Raw genomic sequence first — 27,884 nt, forward strand, 5'->3', positions numbered from 1 at the left:
TCTGAGGATAGCTAAGAGAAAAGATTAAAAACTCATGTAGTTATGTACTCCTTATTAGAAACAGCTACTCTAGTGCAAGTGAAATGTAACCCAATAACTAACTCTGTCTCGTATCTACCTGCTGCTCTGAAAGGCTTTAAATCTAATTCTCTTTAGACACCATGCATTGCTCTTGTGAGTTGAGCACAGGCAAGCAAAGCCACACGGGCTGAGACGGAAACCCTCCATTGATCCACAGAGCAGGTACGGCGCTGAGAGCAATTCGGTGAGCAATTCAGCCAAACGATCCCACTAAGTCTAGTCCATGGGCCCCTAGCTCTAGCGAGAGATTTTGTGACAGGAGGTGGACTGAGCCCCATCTTCCCACATTTCACATGTGCTGTCTCTGCTCTGTTGTGAAGGTCCACTAGCACACAGTCTCAAACGTTAACATCCTTGAAGAAGCAAAAACACCCAGCAATGGTCAGCTTAGATGGAGAAGTGGTGTTATCGGACTGGGCAACGATAGGCTCCCCAAAATAGTTTTTGATGGTGAGCTGAAGCTCGGAAACCGCCGGAAGGGTGGTCAGTGGAAATGCACCCTCAAGCAGAATCTCACCTCATGCGGCATAGATATTGATAACTTCAAAGCCATGGCCACAGACAGATCTGAATGGAGAGCCGCTATCCATAAAGGTTGCAAATAGTTTGAGGAAGACAGAGGTTAAAAAACAGATCTAAAAAAGGTTCAGGTGTCCTGCCAAGGCTTCAGTGGGAGCCTGCGTGTTCCTGTATGATATCTGTTCGTGATCTTGTTCCTCACTGTACAGATACATGAGGACACACGTGATGCTGTGATGTCATCATGGTATTGGATTATATAGCCACACGAGAACACCTGTGATTACTTCTGGGGGGATTCTGTGTCCCCACTGCATGCAAGCAGAATTCATGTCCCCCACGCAGATTTCTTTGCTTCCCCGCAGAAAATTATGGGGAATCCACCACTGCCCCCACCCTACCACGCCCCACTCCCCCAGCACCCGGACTCCCCGCTGAGCCCCCCACACCCAGACCTCCCCTGCAGAGTGCCAACCACCTTCATCTGGACCCCCCTGCAGAGTCCCATTGCCCCTGCATGTGGAATCCCCCAATGAGCCCCAATGCATCCAGATCCCGTACTGAGCCAGCCACACCCAAATTGCCCTACACACAGCCCTCTCTCTCCACACCTGGATGATGGATCCCCCCGCACTAAGCCCTCTGCCACTGCATCCTGATGGGCTGAGCCTGCCTGCCCACACCCGCTGTGCCAGGCGCAGAGGGGCAGGGCCCTGGGGTGTTTCTGGGACAGACCCGGACCTCACGCTGTGTCAGGGTTGGGTGCCACCTCACTGCCGAGTCCCTGTCCCATGGGGGAATGCAGGGTGATCTCCCGCCTCCATGCAGCCAGTGGCCTGTGCACGCCATGCTGGAGCTGCCACATTCATTTATTGACAAATACAATTTGCAGAATTTTAAAAGAGCGTGCGCAGAATTACTCATGGTTTGGGGCGGAATTCCCTCAGGACGCACGTGGTGCTGTGATGTCACCATTGCATCACACAATGCAGCCACATCAGAACACCCTGATGTCCTCGCCCTGGGAGTCTGATACAGCCGCGCGCTGCTGTGCGTTCATAGAATATCAGGATAGGTCCTCTCGTCCAACCCCCTGCTCAAGGCAGGACCCATCCCCAATTTTTGCCCCAGATCCCTAAATGGCCCCCTCAAGGATTGAACTCACAACCCTGGGGTTAGCAGGCCAATGCGCAAACCACTGAGCAATCCCGCCCCCGCCGTTGCCACTGGATACGGCCCGGGGACCCCTCCCAACAGCTGATGGGCGATACCACTTGGGCCTGCCGGGAGCCGGACTGGAACCGGCCACTTCCCACCCCTACGCGCTCGCGGCCGCACCAGACGGGGCGGCTGGCCCTTTAATGATCCCGCCCCCGCCCCCTTCCGGCCGGGCGGGGCGGGGCGGGCGCCGCTGGCCAATGGGAGCGGCCCTTACTGGCAGGTGGGGCCGCGCTGGGGCTGAGGGGAGCGGAGCGGCGGCCGCCCCCTTCTCGGCGGCTGAGGGCGCAGCCATGGCCCAGGCGGCGGCGGCGGGGAGGCGGCAGCGGCGGCGCCGAGGCGCGAGGCCCTGCTGAGGGCGGGGCCCGGAGACCGAACCGCCCGCCCGGGGACCGGCCGACCCCCGCTGAGACCCGGAGCCGCCCCAAGCTGGAGAGCCGGGGCCCGGCGGCGGTGCTGGGAGTCGGGTACCAGCCCCCGGCGCCCCCCGCCGCCGGGGCCCCGCTGACCCCGCACAAGAGGATGAAGAAGCGCAAGGAGCTCAACGCGCTGATCGGCCTGGCCGGGGACGGCCGCCGGAAGAAGCTGCCCAAGAAGGGGTCGGGCCACCGGCTGCTCCGCACCGAGCCGCCCGCCTCCGACTCCGAGTCCAGCTCCGAGGGCGACGAGGACGAGTTCGGGCCGCCGGGCACCCGCTCCCGCTTCGCCAAGTGAGCCCCGGCCGCTGGGAGCGGGGCGGCTGGGTTGGGGGCGGGGTCTGGGAGGCGGAAGCTGGGTTAAATGTAGGGGACGTGGGGAGTGGGGGCCCGGGGGAGCTGGGGTGAGGGAAGTGGGGGGGGTCTGGGGCGAGCTGGGACTAGAGGGGTGGGGTGGGAGTAAGGGGGGAAACTGGGACGGGGGGAGCTGGTTGTATGTTGGAAGGAAGCAGGGGATGAGTTGGAATGTGGTTGGATTAGGGGATTAGTTGGTGTGATAAAGGGGGGCTGAAGGTTATTTTGGATGTTACATATTGGGTGTGGAGGAGGCTTCAGGGGGCTAAGAGCTGGGGGCATAGAATGGATGTAATAGGTGAGAGGATCCGGAGGTACAATTTGGGAGGGGATCAAGGTTATGAGCTACAGTGGGGGTTCTCAGACTGGGGGTCGGGATCCCTCAGGGGATTGTGAGGTTATTATGCGGGGGTTCTTGAGCTGTCAGCCTCCACCCCAAAGCCCGCTTTGCCTCCAGCATTTATAATGGTGTTAAATATATTAAAAAGTGTTTTTAATTTATAAGGGGAGGTCGCACTCAGACACTTGCTATGTGAAAGGGGTCGCCAGAACAAAAGTTTGAGAATCACTGGGCTACAGTGTAGGATAGGCATATCGGGGAGCTGGAGGATATAGGACATGGGAGGTGGGAGATGGTTCTGGGCTGAGGGGGTAACTTGGCCTTAGCACCTAATTTCATCAGGCTCTGACATATGAGGAATAACCCTTGAAGATAAAAAGGGGTTTGTGTGCTCTCTTGATGGCACAGTGTTGCCCTATTGAGTTTGTTGTTCCCTGTTTCCCGTCTGTCCCACCCCTTACTTGATCCTAGTTACTTCCATCTTTGTTCTACTTACCATCAGTTATTTCAGTTGCTCACTTTCTATCCTTAGTAAACCTGAGTGCTCCGTGACTCCTAGTTTCAACCCCTTCTTCACTTCTCTCTTCTCAAACACAAAATAAGCCTTAATTGTCAGCAGCGTGGTTCCCTCATGGTTAAGATGGAGACCATTCTTCCTGCATAATTTCTGTTTCCAAAAGGTTAGGCTGCCTCTAATAGCCTTCATCCCATCATTGCTTTCATGTGTCCATATTATACTGTTTTTGTATCCATGCATAACACATTACCCATGTCTAGCTGACATTATCTGGTTGGTGACATTTCAGATAAAGCTCTCACACAGGCACTGACTGGTCTTTCTAATTTAAATTTACTTCCAAGACTGAGCTGTTCAGTTTTCTAAGTTACTGATGGTGTTATGTAAGGCTGCCACTGGCTTCTCCCTATTTTTAAAAAACTGCTTATCTTCTTCCTGGAATCTGACACTTCTGCACCCACTGGGCAGATTAGTCACACACCTAGCTATCTGGTTTCTGGATGAATGAATCCCCTTCTGTCAGAAGGGGTTTCTGTCTTCCGTGTTTCTAATGGACCAATCACTGTAGTTGTAGGCACCACTTTTATTTTGTTGATGCTCAGGAAATTAGCTTCAGTTTCTCCTTCTGAGGAAAAAGTTCCTCCATCCTTCCTTGGTTGTCTTCCATCTGAACATCACTGCATGACCCCAGTAGCTAACCTTACAGGATTGTTTACCAGGTAGTCTGATGATAGTCTCTTGGTTGCAAATGGATCCTTAACTCTTCTAAAAAGAAAAGGAGTACTTGTGGCACCTTAGAGACTAACCAGTTTATTTGAGCATGAGCTTTCGTGAGCTACAGCTCACTTCATCGGATGCATAGCATATCGTGGAAACTGCAGATCTGAAATAGCTTCTGTATTTTGTAACATGTATGTGGCATATGTTGCATGTTAAATATCCACAGAGGTAAGGAATAGTAATTAGACAGGTTGAATGGTTACCAATATATGCACATATGCTTTAATTATACTATTAAATTTACAGATGAATTGATGCATAGTGTTGTTGTTGTTATACTAGGTATAGAGGAAATACTTTTGCTGGTAAATAAATTCTGCAGTTAAATATTGAAGATCCTCCAGCAGTGACTTAGGCTTTACATCTCAGGATTACAATACTTTTAAAATATCTTTTGTCATATCATAATTGGTTTAGTCCTACCCTTTAAGTCTACATTACTTTCCAAACAAACATGAATTTTGCATTGTAACTCTATTGTAATAAAGCAGGAAACTCTGGAAACAGAAGCATGAAAATTGACAACAGGTATGGAGGAGGAAGCATCATTTTCAGTCACATTTTATTATGAATACTATTGAAATCAGATTTTCACGGTGTCCCACTAATCAACTGTTTATTCCTGGAAATGCATTGCATAGATTCTTCTCCCCAGTGAAGCAAACTTGCTGTTTTGTTAGTGTGTCAGTTAAGTGAATTTGACTGTAGATCGTCTTACTCTTAGAGTATAGCTGTACATGTCCCATTGCAGATTCATAGTCAATTTTTGATCTTTTATTCAGGGGAGAATACCTGCGATGCTGCAAGCTCTGTTATCCACTATGTGCTTTTGTCATTCTGGCTGCTTGTGTGGTAGCTTGCGTTGGCTTAGTATGGATGCAGGTTGCCCTCAAGGAAGATCTGGATGCACTAAAGGAAAAATTTCGAACTAGTAAGTATATCAACCTATATATTAAACTGAATAATTTAGCTGTGTTTTACCCTCGCTGTTGGGAGAAGGTAGGCTGTGCGTAATGTAACATACTGTCCTGTGCTTCAGATTGTCACAAGACAAGGTCTAGATAGACAGGGTCAGAGCCTCAGCTGTCTATTTGTTTTTGTGGAGATTTGTATATATCTTTCTTAAAAACAAAATGTGAAAATGGTTCTCAAAAATACCAGAGGTGTATGGTCTGTGGACTGTTAAAGATTAACATGATTGCAGGACTGTTTTTTTTTTTTTTTTTTTTTTAAAAAGAGCGAGAGGGGGGAAGGCAAGTAGTCTTAAGGGATTTTAAAACATCTTTTATTAAAATTAATGGAAGCTGTGAAAATCCCTTTGGCTGCTTTAAAAAAACTCAACTTCTTTTCATGTCTTTGAATGCTGCCAGTTATGTCCTGCTTTAGTACAACTTTGGCTATTTCTGTGTATCTTTACTTTCATTTGAAATTGCTCACTCCAGGACCCATTTTTCTCATTATTTATCTTCATCTCTTGTTTAAAACTGATAGTCGATAATTCTGAACTTAGAGGAATTTAGGTTTACATGAAGCATTCTGCTTATTAGTATGAGTGTTGCTTTGTTCACTCATACAAGGTTGACACAGTTGCAGCACGATCAAATCAGATCCCTGTGCATAGACTTCCCTCAAACAATTAAGCTTGTCCCCCCAAAGGGACATTACTGAAAAATCAGAGTATGAACCCTCACATGAAAAGAAATACAGAACTATCTTGTTACTGTTTATTTGTATTACAGTAGTGCCTCAAGTTCCCAGCTAAGTTCTGGGCCGTATTGTACTAGGCGTAATGTACAAAAACAGAGAAGACTGTCCCTTCCTCAAGGAGCTAACAATCTAAATAGACAAGACAGATGAAGATTCGGAGAGAGGAAACATTATCCCCATTTGCAGATAGCACAGAGGCTCCCTGGCAGGGTTTGGAATTGAACCCAAATCTCCTGAGTCTCAGTGAAGGGCTGTAATTACAAGACCAGTTTTCCTTTTTGTTCTGTTGGGGTTTATTTTTATTTTAAGTCTCTCACTGTTATTCCTATTGTATGTTCATGATGTTGCATTGGGAATACGTTCAGTAAATTGCTTCTGATAACCCAAAACACCTCTGCTTTACTTTTGTTATAATTACAGAGAAACACAGATTTTATGGACATGTTCTTATAACATGAACATATCCCTTAATTAGTGTTTTCCTTTTGATTTAAATGGTAGATGATGTATTTTTTTATAATTATGAGCTTGTATGCAAAGTGGACATGGTAGTTTCTGCCATTGATGTCTGAAGCAGCTTTGTGTAAGAAAAAGGATTTCACACTTACGATTTTTTTCAGTATGATACTAAGAAAATTCAAATGGAAAATCTCTTAACTTCAAATAGGCTTTTTTTAAAAAAAAATCTGACAATTTTTCACCAAAGAAACATGGTCAGTGAGGTAATATATTTTATTGAACCAGCTTGTGTTGATGCGACAGACAAGCTTTCAAGCTACACAGAACTCGTCTTCGGGTCGGGGAAAGGTACTCTGAGCATCACCGCTAAATACAAGGAACCTGTTCCACCTTGTATTTAGCTGTGATGCCTGGAATGCCTTTCCCAGACCCAAAGAATACTTCTGTGTAGCTTGAAAGCTTGTCTCTCACATCAACTCAAGTTGGTTCAATAAAATATATTACCTCTCACCCACCTTGTCTCTAATATCCTGGGACTAACACTATGCCTTTCACTAAGACAGTTTCAGGTCAGTTGTCAATAGTGATGCTTAGAATTTATATAGTACTTAATCTTCAAAGCGTCATACCGGCTTTAAATAGGTCACTTAAACGCATAATAATGAACACATGAAAGTGGGGAAATCAGTCGCATTCATTAATGTGAAAAACTTTTGCAGGGTTTCCTGGAATTATAAGTAGGAGTGGGAGGACAAGCCATCATATTTCAATGTGAGCTCTTAAAGTGAAAAGCATAGAAATGCAAAGGACTCTGTCAGTTTGTTTAGATAAAAACATTTACTTTCTTTCTAAAGCTATTTTATAAATACCTGATTTACGTATAGGAGCTTCTGAATAAAACACTGTTTGGATCCTGAGGAGTCCATACAGATCTATTATAATCCTTGATCAGGACCCAAAATTGTTTTTTCTTTAAACAAGTTATAAAAAGTAATTTTTTTAAATAAAAGCTGCTTAAATATTGGTATATTTTTGAGCCCAAAGAGGTAGGCAGTTAAATGTGGGGAAGCAGCCTTTCAGGGTGAGGAAAGTGTAGGACTAGAAAACAGAAGTGTCGTGGGGCTGCCACCCTTTAGGGCTTTAAGGAAGCCCAGCCCAGCACAGCATATAGCGGAGGTGGCCAACCTGTGGCTCCGGAGTCGCATGCGGCTCTTCAGAGGTTAATATGCAGCATCTTACATAGGCGATGACTCCGAGGCTGGAGCTACAGATGCTGACTTTCCAATGTGCTGTGGGGTGCTCACTGCTCAACCCCCTCCTGTGCCCCAGGTCTTGCCCCCACTCTGCCCCTTCCCCCGAGCCTGCCGTGCCCTCACTCCTCCCCCTCCCCACCAGAGCCTCCTGCGCACTGCAAAACAGCTGATTGTGTGGGGAGGGAGGGAGAGGCGCTGATTGGGGGTGCTGCCGGTGGGCGGGAGGCACTTGGGGCTGGAGGGGGGTAGCGGATGGAGGGCTGCTGACATATTACTGTGGCTCTTTGGCAATGTTCATTGGTAAATTCTGGCTCCTTCTCGGGCTCAGGTTGGCCACCCCTGGCATACGGCAATCAAGTACATTTATTTTCCTTGGAGAACCATATAAAGTCAGTGGGAGTTGCTGCTGTTCTTCATTTCCTTTGGGCCTTTTAAAAATCCCCATCTTAAATTCATAATAAAAATGTCGCTTTCCTGTAGATCATAAATCCACAGAATTCATTGCACTTTCTTTAAAGGTGTTCTGTTAACTCTTTATTTACAAATTTCTCTTTAGTCAAAGAATTTTCTGTTCGCCAACTTGTTTTACAAGCAGGCTTTTAGTGTGTAAGTACATGCATTTTTTTTGTAAACGGAGTTTGTTGTCAGACGCCACCGGTGTGGTGCTCCGCTCTGTTCAATGATAACAATCAGCTGCATGCGTGTGTTCCCTCTGGTGACACAGCAGACCCCAAGAGAACCCCCAGCGACCACAGACTCCAATAAGGTGCGAAGGCACCTGGCCAGGTTTATTGTCAAATGAAGCACAGTAAGAGTTTCCAGCAGACACTAAAGGACATACGACGAATATGTGCCCTCTCACAATGGACTGGCTCAGTCAGTGGCAGGACTCTCCACTGCCTTCTAGGCTGAACAAAGACATCCACTCAGGGATGCATTCTTATACAGAGATACAAACAAGTTGCACATCGCTCCTGACACATTGAGGTACAACCCTTCTACATATTAGGGTGCTACCTCTCTCCTGGTACATGTTGGTTCGAACAAACAACTCTCTCATCATATTATCCTTTTGACCCTGTCTTTAGGATGGGTCAGCCTGTTCCTCATTATCTCTGTGGAATGTGTTCGTACCGGGATGTTCTGGTGCCATCCTGGCACATGTTCATCCTATTAGTACTTCATACCCTTTAGATATGTGTTTACGTGCAGTTAGCAGCCTTCTTCTTGCCAACTTCTGTGAGCAGGGCCCGCCTCTGGCTCATAGCCTAACTTTGCTTTATATTAGCAAAGTCTTGACCATTACTTTAGTTTAGGCCTCTGATATCAAGAGTTTGTCTCAGGGCCTCATCTTACTTACTCTGTTCAGTACTCCAAGTTCCTTCAAGTGATATGAAATCACCCTAATCTCTTTGGAATATTCTTCATAGTCAGCAGTCAGTGTTTGAATTGGGGATTGGGGTTAATTTCATATGTTTTTACTGTGAGAGTACAGTTCTTGGTAGTTCTCATCACTTACTCATTTTACATCTGAAGAAGTGGGGTTTTTACCCACGAAAGCTTATGCTCAAATAAATCTGTTCGTCTTTCAGGTGCCACCGGACTCCTTGTTGTCACTTTGCACAGTTTCTTTATTACATCAGTTATTGTATATGCTCCCAACTATGATGTAATAAGAAAATAGTGCAAAATGATTGGACTACCTGAAGAGATTCTAAAGATTGTCAGAAATAACCATAATATGAAAGTACTGTAAAGTGCCAAACATAGTAGACTCTCTCTAATTTTTGGCATCATGTGTTGGATACTGTTGGGCAGGAGCTATCAATTTAGATCAACACTCTATTTCTGGGTTGATTCTGAATATATGAGGATTATACAATGGAGAATGTTACTTGCAATGTTCCCCGACTACTGTAGATGTCACTGGCTACAACTTGTGTTTTAGCTTGTATAATTTTCACACCTTAGTCTGTTTTGCAGGATTATTCAGTTTTTCATTTCTTTTTTTTAGTGGAATCTAATCAAAAAACATCATTCCAAGAGATCCCCAAATTAAATGAAGATCTGCTTGATAAGCAAAAGCACCTTGAGAAAATAGAGACTGGAGACATGGGACTAAATAAAATTTGGATAAATATCACTGAGATCAATAAACAGGTAATAGGAACAAATGTTTAATATTGAAAAATATTTCATGGGATGTTTTCAATGTTTTAAATTTACTCTGTCGTCTTGACTTTACTGTGTGTTTACACTTCGTATGAAAGTAAGAATGAAAATGAACTGTCCTATACTTACAAGCATGCTAGTAATCAGTTCTCTAAAGACTTAATATGAGAAGTTATGTAGATGTAGGTTGAAATTTTCAAAGCTGACTAAGGGGTTCAGACACAACTCCCTATAGTTTTCATGGCACATATATGGCAAAATGCCCTAGTTAATCAGCTTTGAAAATCGCAACCAGAGCACATTACAGTGGATCAAAAATAGTGACTGACTGCCATTCATCTGGGAGGAAAAGTTTAAAGGAGACAGCCTCAGGTTGACATTGCTTCATCTTTGTGACAGAGATAATTGTGCCATTTGTCCCTAAATACCTGACATGAGGGCAGCCCCAAGTGTGAGGGAGCTGTTGGAAGTGGGAATTAGCATACCTAATTACAGCAGAAGCTGAGGGGGATGAAAGATACCTAAACCACAATCTGTCTCCCGTTTATGGTATTGTAAAGGCAAATAACTCAATACCTCTATTAGTATGTAACATGTTAAAAAAGATGAGTCAGGTTCTCAGCAGGTATAAAATGTAGCTCCATTGAAGTTAATGGCACTAAACTAGGTTGGATTAGCTGAGGATCTGAACCTTTTTGAGAGTTACCTAATTTTAATCATAACTTATTAATTAAAATTGGCAGATAAGAATCTTAGTGAAGATAAAGATGGAGATTTAGATTCAGTCTGTGAAATTGATTGTTTTCGAAAACAATTTCACGTTGGATAAAGTCATCTCTTTGAGTCAGATTTTTAAAGATATTTAGGTGCCTAAAAATGCAAATAGGTGCCTACTGGGATCTTTAAATTTTAAATATCCACCTAGGCACCTCTCTGCATCCTTAGACACCTAAATACCTTTAAATTTGGTCCTTTGGCACTAATCCCTTCCAAGTTTTCAATTATTTTATAGCTGGCCACTTCAGGCCAATCTGATAGCCTGACATACAAGGGGTTTACTAATTTCTGTCACGGTCAGCCTACTGCTAAACCAGTATCTATGCCTTTCTGCAGCTTGGGAAACTGCATATATTTTTACAGGAGCAGGCTGAATTTATATGTTTAACAACTGGATTGTCAAATGGAAGAACTTTGTACTTTGTTCACTTCAACTGCAGAGAAGCGTAAACTGCTTTTAAAGTGATGTGTTTAGCAAATGACCACAAATTGCTGATAGTTTTACTTGCTAATTGGCAATTTTGTAACTTGCATAGATCATATGTATAAGCCCATTTGAATGACTTAATCTTTTTAATGACTCAACTTCTGGTGAATTATTTGTAACTAATTTTTGAGCTAAACTATTTTGCAGAAATTCTTCTACTTTCATAACTTAGTTTTTCAGTGCGTTATATATGTAGCTCCCATTTTATGTAGCTGTTTGAAACACATATTAAGGGAGGGACAGACAGGAAAGTTGAGCATTTTGTTGTATCAGATACTGTGAATAAGCACGCTAACCAATAAGGAACTAGATGATAGTGCATTTCCTGCTTTTAAAAGATTATTGCTTAAATACAAATTGAAAAAATTTGTTGCCAACAAATATGTAGGCTTTAGTTCCTATTATTCTTACAAATACAACAAAATTTTAAACAATGTAAGGAGTAGTACTGATGTTTCATGTAATAGAGCTCTTACATAGGCCAACTTACAGTATTAGTTGTATGTCAGTTGTTCAGTGTAGTATTCTATTTTCTTAATTATTTGACCCCATTACACTATAAACAAAGCTCCTCACAATATTGAAGGTGCTTGTCCTCTCACCACCCCTGTGAAGTAGGGTAGGGCTGTTATCCCCGTTTTACAGATGGTGAACTGAGGCACAGACTGAGTGACAAGCCCAAGGTCACACAGAAAGTCTGTGACAGAGCTGGAATTGAACCTGGGATTCCCAAATCCAGGCTGGCATGCCAACCACTGGGCCATCCTTTTCTAGCTCTTTTTCAGGTGACTGCGAAGTTCAATAAAGTACTTACAATATTATCAAGGTACAGTGTCATATTTGAGAGTTCACTGAATAGTGAAAGTGCAAAAATATCCAGTTTGGACATTTCTGTTAAGGCTTTGCATTTAAAAAGTTTCTATTAATAAAAAGGCATTAAGATTCTTTCCTTTTTCAGGTGGCAGTGATATGAATAAAATAACACAGTAGAGAAGATATTACTTTATAGGTCCTATTTTCAGGCACTTGTATCTCATCCAGACGATCAGTCTCTTATGCTAGTTCTCAATCCTGATTATTATAACTTAACCAGATGTTAGTACCACAAAAATGATTTTCCGTGTCTGTCTTATACACAAGATTTAATATGAAGGAGAAGATAGATATTCTGAATAGTAAAGGAGGGTAGCAATCTGTCCAAACAAAAGCAGTCTAAAGAGTGAAATTAACCTGATATGTACACCACAAATTCTCTTTTGCAAATTCTAAGGTTTGTGGTCAGGGTTTTCCTGTGACTTGCAGGGCCCAAGCTGATTTAAATTCTTGCTTTTTGTTTTATGAGAAGGCATTAATAGTGTTAGAAACATCAGCCATCCCACATCTTCGTGGTGGTGAAGACTGGTTGGGCTATGGATTCTGTGCACTTCCAAGAAAAACACATGGCCTTAAGCAGTTGCTTGTGTTGAATGTCAGTTATAAATTAAAGTAACAGTCATTAGGGGTGGGGGAAGATCAAAGTTCTTTACTTCAATGTGTTTACTAATTCTAAATACTTTTCTCTGTTTTTAGATATTGTTTTTGACATCAGCAGTAAATCACCTCAAAGCCAACATCAAGTCTGCTTCTGATTTGATTACTCTTCCTGTTACTGTAGAGGAACTTCAGAAGGTAAGTATTCTAAATATGGCTTTTGGTGAACATCACACTAACTCTAAACTATAGCTGATTGCAGAAACATTTGGAAACTAGTCAAACAGCAGTAACTACCAGAGTCTCTCAAAGATCATATGCCTCTATGAAACACTGTTAGCTTGTGTTTATTTCAGTGGAGCACCTTTACTGTCATGCTCAGTGATCCTTACTTAAGGCAAGCTAGAATATGATAGAGAATTCTCTAGACACATTTTAATTGGTAAAATGAGAAATATCTCTCATGAAATGGGTACACCTTTATGTTGGTTTTATACGTATATTACCATTTGCATTGGTAATCTTTCTCCATTCACATGTACATGAAAGGCTTGGCTTTGTTTTATAACCCTTACAACCCTAAATCAATATTTATTTAGCTTTCTTTGGTTGGAAATGGAAACATATCATTTTTTTGGAAAACCTTCTTAAACTTCAACAGTAATGTAATTCTCTGTACGGATTTTATATTAACATGTAGACGTGCAGAAACTGTCATTTATCCAATAGACTGAAGTGACAGTAGGAAAGCCCTCAGGGTATTGTGTTTTCAGTATATGCATAGTGAAATTCATTATGAAGTTGTCAGTGTACACATACTAACCAGAATTTCCAAGTTACATATCTGCCATTTTATGTTAATGGTTTTCATAAAGCTATTAGCTGACAAAATTTAAATTGATTAGTAAAAGTGTCTTTGAAATTAGTTTTGCCTTCTGTATCTCAGCTACTTTTTATTTTAAATTTGCACTGTTTTTTAAACTCTTTTAAAAGTAACAAATACACACCCCTCTTGTGGTCAGAGTTCTTGTAGAGCAGGGCTCCACATGTAGAGAATATTTCCAGGCAATTGATAACCTCTTGAAAGACTAGCTAGATGGAAACAAGTGTAACTGTACGTGGACTTCTGTTAACTGTTACAGGGGTGGTTTCTGTGGCTCACGCCTTAGCTGAACTTTCTTTCAAAAAGAGGAGCTGGCTTGTTCCCTGGGTTAAGCAAGTGGTTGCCTAAACTTTCCTAAGGTCCACATTAGCAGTTTTGTTAGAAGCAAATATTTATATTAAGGGAATACCTGAAGGCTACAGATGGGCTGGATCCCCATCATGATGACAGTATCTAAGTGGAAGTCTTACAGTCTACAGACACAGAGTAAAGGGTTGGAGATGGGGATATAACAAACAAAAAAATCAATATAATGAAGAATTGGCACAGTGTGGTTGGTTACATTGTAGGGGTTTTGTTTTTTATTTGAAGCTAGAGATGGGTGTAGGGTTTGGGAAAGAAGGGGAAGAGGAGAGTATTTATAGCTAGTCACCTGTTTTGACCTGATCAGGAGACTCCGTTTTGTAGGCATTATATCAGTGGTAAGTCTTAAAGTAATTTTCCAGGAGCCCAAGGGCTGCACCTAGTTTGCACAAAACAGAAGATTGCAGTGTCCCCAGATTCCCCATCGCTGCCACCACCGACTTTAATATAGAACTGTGGTCTCTAGAGCTTCAGGTTTCAGCATGCAGTGCTCCATTTTGAGCTGAATGATAGGGCTGCATTTCCTGCTGGAACAAGTCATGCTTGGCCACATCTCACTAAAGTTGAAGGCCCAGCTGACAGTATGACGGAACTTTGGGAGCTGAACTAGGTTCACAAGGGGCACTATTTCCAACCCTAAGCTAAGGTATTAGAAATAGTGGCATCCATTTTCACTCTTCTCCCAGATATCCTCTTGCTTGCAGTCTTACATTTGGTAAGTACAGTGTAAAGTTGGAATCCTGCCAGGAAGTACATTATGCCTTAACTTCATTTTAAAAAAAGTGCTTGAAAAACACTATAGGGAGTTAAATAAAATTGTTTAACTAGTTTTTAGGTTTGACAACTAAAAAAGTGGTGAAATTCTAACCTTTAAGCTTGGTGTCCTTCACTCCTCACTGTGTGTACATTACAGCACATTAGATCACTCAAGAGATTGCTGCAGTGCGTAGGTGCTAGCATGGTTTTTTGAATGCTCTTGTGGAAAAGAAGCATATGTGGAGCTTCTTAATTTTTGTATTTGGGTGTTGCCTTGTTTGCTAGGGAAACTGCTGCTACCCCCTGAATTGTATTTAAGAATATTTTTAAGCCTCCTCTTCCATTGCAGTTTAATGTCTCTGAAAGCAATGGGGAGGCTTTTTTATACTGTTAAACAAGCCTGAAGAATTCCTTTACTGTATCAGAGTTCCCCCTGCAGAAGGGCAACGGGTTGAGGGTAAGTGGTGAGGGCACTGTTGCCGCAGTAGGACACTCTTCCATAAGAGTGGAGAGGATGTATGCTGTGTGCTTGTGTTGGGATTTACAAGAGGAGAAAATGGTCAAGTTCATCTAAGTACGGCTTAACAGCCCAGAAATACTTAGATTGCTGCAGGAGGAGCATGCCCCTATAGATCCCCTTAAGTCACCCACATGAACAATGGAAGAATACATGTGGATGGAGGTTATATTAATCTTCCTTGTTTGCATCAAAACATTTTGAGCAAAGACTAAGGGTAAAATGGCTATTATATTCTGTAAATGCAAATCTGAGTCCTCCAGTTCATCACATAGGTTTCTCGCAATCTAGCTGCCTGGCATTTCATTAACAAAACATTGTTTTGCAAGTTGGTCTTTCAGGTTCTGCAGCTGAGCACAGCTGAAATTTATTAAGTTGCTATTTCTGTTTTCAGAGCGTAGCTACAATAGGTAGCACTCTAACCAGTGTTGCTCATGATGTTGAGGCTATGCAGGCGGCGATTGAAGAACACAAGAAAACCACAGAAAGGCTCCAGAATGATTTGGTAAGGACAGTACTAATTTAACAGAGTTAAATATTAGCTACATAATCTGTGTAAAGCTTAATGTGAACTCTGCCAAGTGCTGTGTAACTTGAAAAATAATAATTAAAGATCTCTGCAAGATGCTGACTAGTATAATAATATAATAGCTAATAGTCTTCATGTGGCATCCATTGTACGGTAATGAGAGCATATTTTCTTGAGGCCAGAATCTCTGGTTCCCTCCATAGGTTTGCAAGACCAGAAATACTGGTTGCCCACTGTGTAGGTGTGGCATCTCCAGAGGGCTTTACACCACCTACGTGCTGAAAAGTACAACTTACTGTGGCTCTCGGCACAACAACTTGAGAGCAGTTGGGATTGTGGTTGTGCTAGGAGTATGCTGGGGTGAACAAGTCTCTGGCCCAAATCAAGGTGCATACATAGGAAATATAGGTTCACTAATACCAGCTGAAACTCTCAAATAACTGAACCTTTTTACTTTTAAACGTTCAGTCTTCCTGCCACACTGGGAATGGACGTTTGTAAACTAACATCTGCTGCAGCAGCAGGAAACACTTCAAGAACACCATAATGCTAATCGATTTGTTCACTTCTACTAATCTGATTTTTCTTTTATAGCAGGGTTAACTCTCTAACACTGACAACCAGGGATTCTTTGTGCTATGTATTGGGAAATCGTTGGTACTGATTCTAAGAACCTATGCAGTTCATTCTTAATTTTTCTTAACTGAAATGTGTATTACGTGCATGTGTACTTTGAATGCTGCATGTGATGGGGAAAATGGCTAATGTGTGGCCACTATTTTGGTGAAACGAATGTCTGGGCCCTACCTATTTAATAGAACAGAAATCGTACACTGTGCCTTCTACTCGCATACTTAAAATATTCCATGCACAACCAACCTATGGTTCAAAATGTGTAATTCTTGCAGATATTTTACTAAATATGTGAAGTTATGTCTACAGTCTTGTTTCATAGATGTAACAAAATATTAATGTAACTTCTGCTTCTTTTGTTAGAATGAATACATTAAAGAAAATGGAGAAAAACAGATATCTTCACTTTCCGCAACTGTCAGTCCAAGAATTAGCAATGGAAATCAGAGTGAGAATTTTAAACAGGTATTTCTTGCTTTTCCATTAAATACCAGCAGTATTGCAATGGGTAAAAGTACAATTAATATTTCCCTTAGGCCCTTCAATATTGTAGTATGATACTATGAAGTATGTTTGTGTCAAGGCTGAACTTGTATTTGGCTTATGTGGACTCTATTCAATATTGTAATGATATTCCTGTAATGTTTTTCCATAGTAATGTTTCTGCATGTAACTTTAGATGGATCTTTACAGTGCCTCCTTAAGTGACATTTTTCATAGCTTTACTAGGAGTACAGTGTAAGTGAGTGCACTGCAAAGGCTTGGTAACTGGTGGTTGAACAAGTTAAGGGTGTATCTTGTAGTAGAAGTGCGACTAATGAGTTAAGGACTTGAAATAGAACCTGGCTTTAGTGTCAGGTACTTGCATGTCAGCTTGAGCAAGAGAGGGAGTGGCAGGTGATGAGTCATTCTGAAGGTGGTAAAGTACAGAAACAGCTTCAGAAAAATGAGTGCATGGGACATATGACTAGACGGAAATAACCTTGGGATGGGAGTGAAACCAGTGTTTGTGTTTTTAATACAAACCGTGCCCACTTCAGAAGTAAACCTTGTATGAACAATGCCTAGTGCTTAAGCTTTTTGTCTAATACAGTAATTGGTATTGTGCTTGAGGTAATTTGCATCGAAAAATTAGGTTAATGCACACTTCAGTTAACTGCATGGCACCTGTTGTAATCAGAGTATTCATTGGCAGCAATGAGTTTTAGCACTAGGAAATCCCATTTTCAAACAGCAAAGGCTAAAGTGACTCACTCTGTTCTTCCTCACTGTCAGGCAGTTCCAAATACACAGTAATTTGTGTGGCTCTGAGGCCCTTTGGAGAAGGATACTTGGTTGAACTGGGCCCATTCACTGTTTCATTAACTAAAATAATTCTGTGTCAGTGTTTCCAAACAATCGTAGTAGGATAACACAACTTGCTCTCTTTTTATTTCAGGATAACCAGTTCCTGCATGCCACGGTAGAAGAGATAAATGCTTCCTTAGTGGCGTACCAAAAGCTCAATGATCTGAAGCTTCTAAGTGTGGATACAACAATCAGTAATATAACTCGAAGGGTTACGTGGTTAGAAAACTCTGTGGTTGCTGTGAATATGTTGGAAAACAGAGAGAATTTGTCCACTACTGTGGTAAGTGCTCAGTGACCATGGGTGCCTGCTTGCCTTGTAGGGTACTTGAGTGGCTGAGGGTGCTTCCTGTGCAGCAGTCCCAGTCTGCAAGAGACTAGGGAGGCCTTTCACTACACTGGGGATGGACTAACCCAGCGGTGCTCAAAGTGTGGGTTGGGACCGCAAAGTGGGTGTCAACCCCATTTTAATGGGGTTGCCAGGGTTGGTGCTAGAATTGCTGGGGCTCGTGGCTGAAGCCAAATCCCCTGGGTGGTGGGGCTTGGGTTACAGCCCCCCTGCCTGGAGCTGAAGACCTCTGTCTTCGCCCCCCCACCCCCCTCCCGGTGGTAGGGTTCAGGCTCAGGCGTTAGTCCCCCTTTCCGGGATCCTATCGTAATTTTTGTTGTCAGAAGGGGTCGCGGTGCAATGAAGTTTGAGAACCACTGGCTGACCTAAAGGAAATGTGTCAAGCTGATGTTTTGAGAGGCTTAATATTTGATTTTAAAGGAAGTTGGAAGTGTCGGCTGCTGTTCAGGTATCCTAAGTGGCAACCTTAAGAATGTTTGTGTGCTGAAACCGACACAGTTCTTCCACCAGCCCATTAAGAATCTAGGCCAATCCCTGAATGCTCCTACCTAGTACTGCCTCTGTGATAAGGTTTTCTAAGTGTATGCTATATAGTAAGGGTATGCTGATGCTACAGTGTGTAGGAATTTAACTGTATAAGTCTCATTAACATTAAGTCATGCAGATAAATTTCTGGGCTGAAATTAAATTCTAGGACTACATAAGGTAAGATTCCCAATGCCATATTTGAAATTTGCATTTAAATACACTACTTAATCCCATCTTGATCTGCAGGGTGTTGGTTGTTTGTTGGAAAGTAGAAAGTGTGGCCAAGTCCATGCAGGAGATCCTGCAGAAATATGTTTCACATAGTGTGGTAACCAGAATTAACCTCTTAATATTAGTGTGGTTCTGGTGTATATTTGTTGTAAGTTTGATTCTGTTTTACTGCTACATGCATGCCCAGTTTGAAGGAAGCAAACTTAATTTCAGAAAACTTTAAGCAAATGTCTAAGTTGTAATATTCTCACCTTTTTCTTCAGGTGGGTAATACAACTACCTCCCCAAAAGTGGAAAGTCAAGATCAACTAGAGAATGAAACTGGTGCAGAAAAAGCACAGAATGCAAAGGTAAGCAGAGGAAAGTAAAATCAGTGTTGATTAGGAGATCATGCCATTAGTCATTTTAAGTCACATTTATTTAGATCACTCTGATACTAATACATATTTTCAAAGACAATGAAACAATGAAGCAAAGTAACTTTCCCACAACATTGTGTGTGTGGGAAATGAGTTAAGATGGAAGTAAAACTAATAATAGGGTAAGATCCTGCCATCTTGAAATCTGTAGAAGCAGCATGCACATGAGTAAAAGCTGCAGGATCCAGGCTCCCAGTAACTACATCTCCCTCTGTAACTTGCCAAGATAGCTGCATTCAACAGCAATATTGCAACTGGAGGAGCATTGAGGGAGACTCTGAGGGGCCAGGGGCTGGGTCATCTTGGCAGACAGCCCTTGGCACATCAGCTGCTTACTAAGAGAGATCAGGACACTCATGGCATGTTTTGTGGTTCAGTGAAAGCCTTCCCCCTCAAGTAACAAACTCTAAAGACTAACTGAGAGCATCTCTAACAGACAAACAAAAGACCACCCTGATTAAGTAACAGCAGCTGAATTGTTGTGGGTGGGAGTTATTTCTGGAAAACAGTTTATTCCTTTATATTCAGTATATAAATAGTGTTGGAGCGGTAGTTGGACGCATAAGAAATGCTTGTGCACTGGTTTAAAAAAACAACCTGTGATTATCCGAGTGATACTTGCTGAAGATCAAATACCTTCAGTAACCCTGTTTTTGTAACTCTTATGTAATCTTGATTTACATGTTCAGTCTGTGAAGTAAGGGCCAGAGAATGGATAGATTGAGCAAAAAGTTTGAAAGGGACAGTGTGATAAAACTTAACTTAGATACTCTGATACCTTTTAAGAGTAACAGCCATGTTAAGTCTGTATTCGCAAAAAGAAAAGGAGTACTTGTGGCACCTTAGAGACTGACCAATTTATTTGAGCATAAGCTTTCGTGAGCTACGGCTCACTTTGTCGGATGCATAAAGTGGAAAATACAGTGAGGATGTTTTTATACACACAGACCATGAAAAAATGGGTGTTTATCACTTAAAAGGTTTTCTCTCCCCCCACCCCACTCTCCTGCTGGTAATAGCTTATCTAAAGTGATCTCTCTCCTTACAATGTGTATGATAATCAAGGTGGGCCATTTCCAGCACAAATCCAGGGTTTAACAAGATCGTCTCAGGAAACAGTGGGGGGGAGGGGGAAAGGAATAAACAAGGGGAAATACTCTTAAAAGGAATTCAGATGGATGAAATAATTCCTAAGATGTCCTAAGAGTCAGTGAGTTGACATAACTTATAAACAAGACCCCAAGTTCAACTGCATGTGGTGGCTGGGTTTTAGTACATGGCTTAAATCCTATGTTCACTATGAGAATTAGCAAAATAGATCCCATGTGTGACAAACAAGCTCTGTATAAAGGTCTGGATATTTTCAGTTCATTTGACAGGGATTTAGTAACTTATAACTCCTGCATCCCACCACGGCCGTCATTGTTGCACAAAGACTTAAAAAATAAGCAGTTGAAACAATGCTGTGCAGCTCTACTAAGATGTCAGAAGCTTACCCCACATTACGTTGGGAAAATATAGTAAATGAAGGCTTTAGTCAACATACTGGACACATTACATTTAGATACAAAATAGTGGTAAATAAAGCATGGAAAATTTTTGTTTAGAAACAAATAATGCAAAAAAACCCAGTATTTTTGCCTGTTTTAGATTCAAGTTCTGGTATTAGAGACTAATGCATTGCACAGGAGTGAACTCTGATGGGGTATAGTTCCCTGAAGATTTTTTTTACCTTCTTAACCAACTGAAGTATGTAGGCCAACAGTTGTAAAGTGAATTCTCTTTACCTGCTGTGCTGTACCTGGTTTAAAAAAAAAAAAAAAAAAAAAGGTTGTTTTTAAGAAATATTTTCCTGTTGCTTTGTGCAGAAAATAGAAAATGTAGATCATCAGGTATCAAAACTAAGAGAGAAGCTTCAACTGATCAATGCTCTCACAAGCAAGCCAGAAAATGAAAGATCTGAGGCATCAAAAAAAGGTGGGAATATTATGTAGTAATGTCACATAAATTTGAAGGATCATTCTATAATTCAGAGAATAAGTAACAAAGGTGAATAATATTAAGATCTTGGTCAAGGAACATGAGTAGTCTTTAAAATAGAAAGAAATTGATGGTACTAAAACGGAGAACTCTTGCTTAGAGTTCAAAATATAACGTGTAGAAATTAAGTGAGGTTTCCCATGGTGCTTAGAAGGACCCCTTAACTTATGCTGTGTAGCATTTCCATTTATGTAGATAAATATGTAGAAGCAATACAGGCATGGAATGAAATGTTTGTCATCAGGGTCTGTTAAACTATCACATAGTCACTTTATCATTTTAATACTAATTGGTGCTCAGTAGCCAAATTAAGTACTGCTTTTTCAATAAATATTAGTGCTTCTAAAAATTTAGCATAATGCCAGCAAGAGTTACAGCTCTACCACTGCACCTCGGTCCCAAACTTCAGTATCTCTGCTGTTCCAGTCCTAAGTAATACCAAACATATGCATCAAATGGCCACTCTTTACTGTAGTAGAAACTTGCTAATTCACCTCTGGCTAATTGCTAAACTTGACAGTTCCTTCCAAAAAAAGGCTCTCGCCTCACTTACTGGGAAAGAGGTAAGAGCGATAGTGAGACCTGTGTAGGTAATGCCATGCCAAATCAGACCAATGGCCATTCTCCAAAAAATTTAGCACCAGGTGTTCTAGAGGAAGGGGCAAGAAACCCTGGAGTGGACAATTACAGTATCTAGCCATTAGGAAATTTTGTTCTTTAACCCCCTCAGCTAGAGAGCTGCATATGCCCTGAAGTGCACTCATACTGCAAGTGCGTGTTCTTTTCACAAAATGTAATAACGTACATTTCCTACTATAGCATGGAATACTAAAACCACATAACTGTCTTACAAAATATACTTCGGTGATATGTCCTATAGGATGGCTTATTTGCTTACTTGCTGTTTCTCCAAGTTAGATCTCTAGTGGGTCTCCCTACTACTAGTGAGATATAGCAAAATCTTGCTACATGTTGAAAGTAGCAAACCACCCTATAGTACGCTTGAACCTAGTTTTTGTAAGGCAAAAAGTCTTTGTACCACTGGTCTGTCTTGTCCCTGTTGATTTTAATTGTGTTAAAATTGATAGAAGTTATTTTACATTTGTTTTAACAGGTGGAAAAATGCAGACTGCTACGTCAAAGCCTACAAATCTTCCAAAACTTTTATCGAGAATGGTTGGAGGCAACATGGAGAGAAATGGACACCCAAGACGCTTGTCATTACCAGGAATTGCCACCATAAAAGGTACATCTCGGTTTGCCTTTGATTTTCATAAACACTTCCTATAAGTGCAGACTAACAGACCATGAATAGTTGTGGTATAACATAGCTGAGGCAGAATATGGGACGGTAGTTCTGGAAATGGAACATATAGAAAGTATGTTGACAAGTCCAACAGAAGGAAGGATGGATGGAAGAAGATGGGCTTTAGTGATTTGGAGAAGGGGCATTTGCATGAAATTGGGAGACTGTTTTGAGTGTAAGGTGTATCATGAAAGATACATAAAACAGGGTGGGAGAGAAGGGATAAAGGGAGTGGGAAGGTGTCAGGGGCACAGGATATAGCTGTAAGATGGAGCAAACTGGTATCTGGATAGAACTATTTCAGCTCTTAAGTTGTCAAAAATATAATGTTTTAGCTTCAAAAAATGTGCAGAGGATAATAGAAATGCTTGTCCCTCCATATGATCTACATAACAAGTATAGAAACTTTTTAGTTGAAAGGCTTCTGTCATGGAAGGTAAACGAAGTCTGTATATTTTTATCAATATTTGGTTGGGGGAGTGGGTTTTTAGATATCATTAGAAATAGCGATTAAATGCTTTTGTGTTCAGATTCACTAAGTGGATTCCAACTAAATGAAATCTACACACCTTCAGCAGAGCTTACACTTGCTTTCTGAATTCTCATGGTTACTGGCTTATGCTTTGTGTTTGACCTAGTATATGTATACAAAGAACATCTTATAAAGCCTTATGTAGCTTTCCAGGCTTGTAAGGGACCATATAATGTTATAGTACAAGTTATGCTCCTTTTTTACTACATCGTGTAATTAAAGTGCTTGCTCCTTAAAACTTTGTCCTTTTTGCAGATCTTCAGGATTTGTTTGAAAAGACAGATCAAGGCATTGATGGAAAGCTATCCTATGAAGATCTCCAAACTCTGGTTGGCTTGGCAATACAAGAGCCACAGAGCTTTAAGGAATTTGATACAGACGGGGATGAAAAATACTCATTACCAGAACTGAGATTAGCTTTAGGTGTATAGCATACATATTTAGCAATGCAGTATTGATGAACTTTACTGTAGCTACTGAAAACTGCAAAAGCTACATCTGCACTTTGCCCAGCATTCTTCAAATCTTTGGAGCCAACTTTATGTACATGTTGCCACCTTTTTAATTTGCATTCTTTCGATATATTTAAAGATTTTTAAAGGGTTTTATGTATGGCATAATGTTAGGAAGTTCCTTCAAAATTCCAGGAAGATCATAAACTCAAACTACATTAGGAATAGTCAGCCAACATTTTCTTTCCCTTTAAGGGGCATTCTTGTGTTTAAATTGGAACATGTGTACATATAGACAAACCCATGTTTTATATTTCACATAAATTTGCCTTAAATTAGAGAGCTGCACTTTATATAGAGCCAGAAGAAATCTGTCTTTTAAAGGTAGGCCTTTTCTTCGTGTAAATATTTGAAATTGAATAAATTATGCATATTTTGGGGAGAAGGGGTGTTTTCAGGGTTGCGTTGATAACCACGCTGGTTTGTAAAACATAAAAATGCCGGATAGTCTGGAGGCAGAGGGTATTTCAGTTTCCACTTGGATTTTAAATTGCCAGTGCATCCAGGGATGGTGTTTGAGTTCAGACTGAGGCAGATGCAAGGCATGATTTCTCATGCCATCCTACAGAGGGCTTTCATTTTAAGAGGCAAGGAGTGAGAAACTTATTGTTTCTTTTTACATCATGAGCCCATCCGAATAATGACATGATTGGGACTAGGTAAGCTAGCAGCTTATGACCCAGTTCAGTGTTTCCTTTTAACTTTGTTGCATCCAGGGTTATAATTTGTGGGAAGAGGATGGCTGTAAGGGGGGGAAACTATTGGAACATTTTAATTGACTCTTAAAGTTTAAAGCAACCTTGTCCCCTGAAGCTGCTGCCGGCTGCCATCATGACAAGATAACTTGCAACCCTACCCTCCATGTACTTGGCAAGCTTACAAGTGCGATAATGGTCTCCCTGACTGATCATGGGTGTTTATTTTTAACAGGGCTTCTGATGCTCCCAGTTTCTTCCTTCTGATATTGTTTCATGTTGTTAGTCTATCCATGACCACGAGCAGTTTGTTTCTAAACAAACCTCTTTGTGCTGCAGTGTCACCAACAGTATGGGAAAGCCTACAATAAAGAGAACTTGGATGCAGTTTCCTTGCTGCATGAATGTTCACAGTTCTTAGGATCTTAGACGACTGTATATTCTTCTCATTCAAACGGGGACAAAAGGCAGGTGCGGGGTAAGATTGTACTACATATAATTTTTTTATTGATGAGTGCAATATAAATTTTCTTCACTATAGGTATTGCTTTGACCTTGAAACCAATATCCACACTCAGAGAAGAACATACTAATATGTTCATACTATAAATCTAAACTTGAAGACTGCAATATCCAGAAGCTTTCTCTGGACCATACAGAAAGGCTTTTGCAAAATGTAGTATCCCGCAGGCCAGATCAGGGACAAATTAGACTTTATACAAATCGTTTCATTGGCCACAAGCAAAATTCATAGCTCATTTTTTGTGGTCATTTGAATATTGATTTAGTGGACTGTGAAATACACTGATGGTCTATCGATATGGGCTATCTGGAAGTCTGTTCATAGTTAATTTTATGTGACTTTGAATGGGATGTTTATAATTTTTACAAGGAAATATTCTCTGGAAGTATTCAAATCAGTGAAAGGTTTAGCAAAATGGAACCCTTTCCTAGGTTATCTAGTCTGTTTCACCATCACTCTTCTGTCCTGTTTTGGGCATGTTTGCTTTGCTCAACAGGGAGATGCTTTCATTGATGTGAAGTTTTGAAATGCAGTATAATCTGGCTTCTAAGGCAAGTAGAAGTCAACACTCGCTTCTTCTGACCAGTTTCCACACCCCTTTTATACACTTCTGTATAAATCCCTTAACCAAATAAAAATTCTAGCAATAAAAAATAACCATTCTGGTATTTTATTTGTACATTGTGTATCATAGCTGTATGCCAGAATTTGCACGGTATTTTTGCAAGGTTTATTTGTATGAAACAAAACTTCGGTAAGGTAAAACTCAGAATTGTCTATAATCGCAACTTTAAATGTTTTCCTTGTTGCAGTTTGTTTTAATTTTGCAGGGTTCTTCTATGGTAATGAGAAATCTTACTCAAACAAAACTCTCTGGAAAGAGTGCATGCATCTCTGATCTCTAGTATTTTTATGTCCTGTACATGGCAGTGGCACTGAATTGATCAATTATTGAGGCACTAAGACATGAGACCATTTTGTAGTGCTGGTTAACCTTGGTTATTGTGCATCTTGGATACATATTGCCATCTCTAAGGTCATTAATTGGCCTTGCCACAAGGTCTGCAGCCTTACTATGATTGTGGAGTGGACATGTACAAGAAATTTAACAAACTAGGGTCATTTAAAAGTACAGTGAATTATTGTTTGTTGCTGACTAGTTCTTTTTCCATTTAATTTTGGCCCGCAGGCAGCCATCCTAATTTCAAAGTATTGCTCAGCATTCAAATGCTCAAGACTTGTACTGCTTCTCAGTTGCCACTGATGTTATCAATCCATGTGCTGGCCTAGGTTGTTAGGTAAGGCACCAGCAGGCTTTTGCTGATAGTCCAAAGCCCTTATCTACACTAGTGTTGACTGGTCAGTGGTAGCGGCAGGTCTGTTAAACACTTACCTAGATTTGCTCTCAGCAGGGTGAGATGACTGGTGGCTGGTCTACATTTGCACCACCTGGCACTAGTGGGAAATCAAGCCAAAAAGTGTAACAGTCTAATCGAGCCACAGTTGGTGAGACTTTTTTAATCATGTTCTGTCAGCCATGGGACTTAATGCTTCCCCCCACAATCGGAACAGCTCTTCCAAAATGAAACAGTGGGATAGTTCATGGAAGATACATGGATCCTAAATTCTAGTCTTTCACTGTGGTTAACTCCATGGATTCCAGTGTAGTTACTCTTTACTTACCCTAGAAAGGCTCAACCATGGTCACTAGGATGCGGTACTTAAAGGGAGATGCTGCCACAGAAGTACCAGTGAAACTTTATTAGACATTGGCTAGTGGAAGCCCAAGCAGGAAAGGGTTAAGTCTGAGAAGCAGAGGTGGGTTTAAGGAGATGGGTTTACTTTGGGAGAGTGGATGGAGAAAAGGACTTGACAGAGGTCTTGGCAGCAGTGGAAGTTTGAAAAAGGTTGCTTCTAAGCATTGGGAAAGGGACAGGAGAGAAGGTACATCACTCTATTAAATGGGCTTTTAAAATCATTGACTTTCAATGCTCTTAACTTAATGATGTAGACTCCTGTTTGAGAATACCTACATGAGAGAGACCTCTGGATGCTCCTGTTAAACTAGTACTAAAGCATTGCACTGGTGTAGCCAATTGCTGTCCAGGATTCTTAAACACCCATTTTATAACCTATCCTAGAATTGTAAATAATTACCAAGTTGTTTTGCAGTGATTTTTTTTGTAGTTTTGTTTCCATATATGTTATGTTCTTGCCTGCTAACTTGTTTTTAAACTTAGATTTACTAAACTCAGATTTTTAGACTCAACAGTGTATAAGGACCATTTTGTTAATTTTAGTTTACTTGACCTTTCCTGTACAATAAGTGAAATGTTGGATTTTATTTCAATAAAGTTGGACCTATTTTGGAAATGTAAAGAAGCTTTTTTAGAGCTGTATATGGAGTAAATTAAAGCTGATTTTAGTTAGAGTTCTGCACATGTCATCATGTAACATAACTGTTTAATTTATCTAAATAAAATATTTCATTTTTGTAGTGTGTACTTGAGTAAATCATTTGTGGAATAAACAATACTAGTGATAAGCAGATAAAATTTTTAAAAAAACCAGTGAGAAGACATTGCAAATTGAGATTAGCTTCACTTTCCCTCATGTTTCAAATGTTCAACTTCAGCACATGGGTACTGATGAAACCTTTTTATTTCGTTCAGGTTCTTATCCCACCCTTGTTGCCACAGTATCCGAGTATCATAGTACCTTCCAGAAGTGCATTAAGCAATGTGACAGACACATTTATTATGTGTAATTTTTTCTCCATTTTTCCTCTGTGGGGAAAATTGTGATTTTAATTAGTTTTTATCTGCTGTGTGTGCTATTGAAGGCAAGAACAAAGAAATGCTTTATACTTGGAAAGTGATGATGTTTGAGGCAATTCTTTCATCCGTGTCTTCCATGATTGGGATAAAAAGGAGTTATGAATACTTTAAAAAAATATGGACAAGTTTCTCTGGATAAAATTAAGCGTTGTCCTTTCAGCTTTTAAATTAGAGGGGGCTGGAAAAAAGTGTGCTTTTGTTTTTTAAAGGGCATCTCAAACTTCTAAAACATTCAGGAAATTACCCAAAATGTATGTGGGGAAAATTCTGCTCCAATCTAATATTAACCATGCATATTTTGATGGGCAAACTAATGTCCTAGCATAAGTTGAAG

At 41.0% G+C, this 27,884-nt stretch overlaps 1 protein-coding gene across 2 annotated transcripts; it reads left to right on the plus strand.

The window, feature by feature from the left end:
• Positions 1-2,091: 2,091 nt before the first annotated feature.
• Positions 2,092-27,215, plus strand: EFCAB14 (EF-hand calcium binding domain 14). 2 transcript variants are annotated; one of them, XM_037907915.2, is made up of 12 exons: positions 2,092-2,254; positions 2,311-2,528; positions 5,008-5,156; positions 9,659-9,804; positions 12,650-12,748; positions 15,464-15,574; positions 16,595-16,696; positions 17,670-17,861; positions 18,950-19,036; positions 20,974-21,082; positions 22,260-22,391; positions 23,239-27,215. In XM_037907915.2, exons 2-12 carry the CDS (start codon positions 2,341-2,343, stop codon positions 23,412-23,414), a joined length of 1,491 nt encoding a protein of 496 aa, XP_037763843.1. In that variant the 5' UTR covers positions 2,092-2,254; positions 2,311-2,340; the 3' UTR covers positions 23,415-27,215. The 2 variants fall into 2 exon arrangements, with proteins under 2 accessions (XP_037763843.1, XP_037763842.1); XM_037907914.1 differs by having other exon boundaries at positions 2,092-2,528.
• The last annotated feature ends 669 nt before the right edge of the window (positions 27,216-27,884 follow it).

This window comes from Chelonia mydas, chromosome 8 (genome assembly GCF_015237465.2).
Source record: "Chelonia mydas isolate rCheMyd1 chromosome 8, rCheMyd1.pri.v2, whole genome shotgun sequence".
Classification (NCBI taxonomy): Eukaryota; Metazoa; Chordata; order Testudines; family Cheloniidae; genus Chelonia; species Chelonia mydas.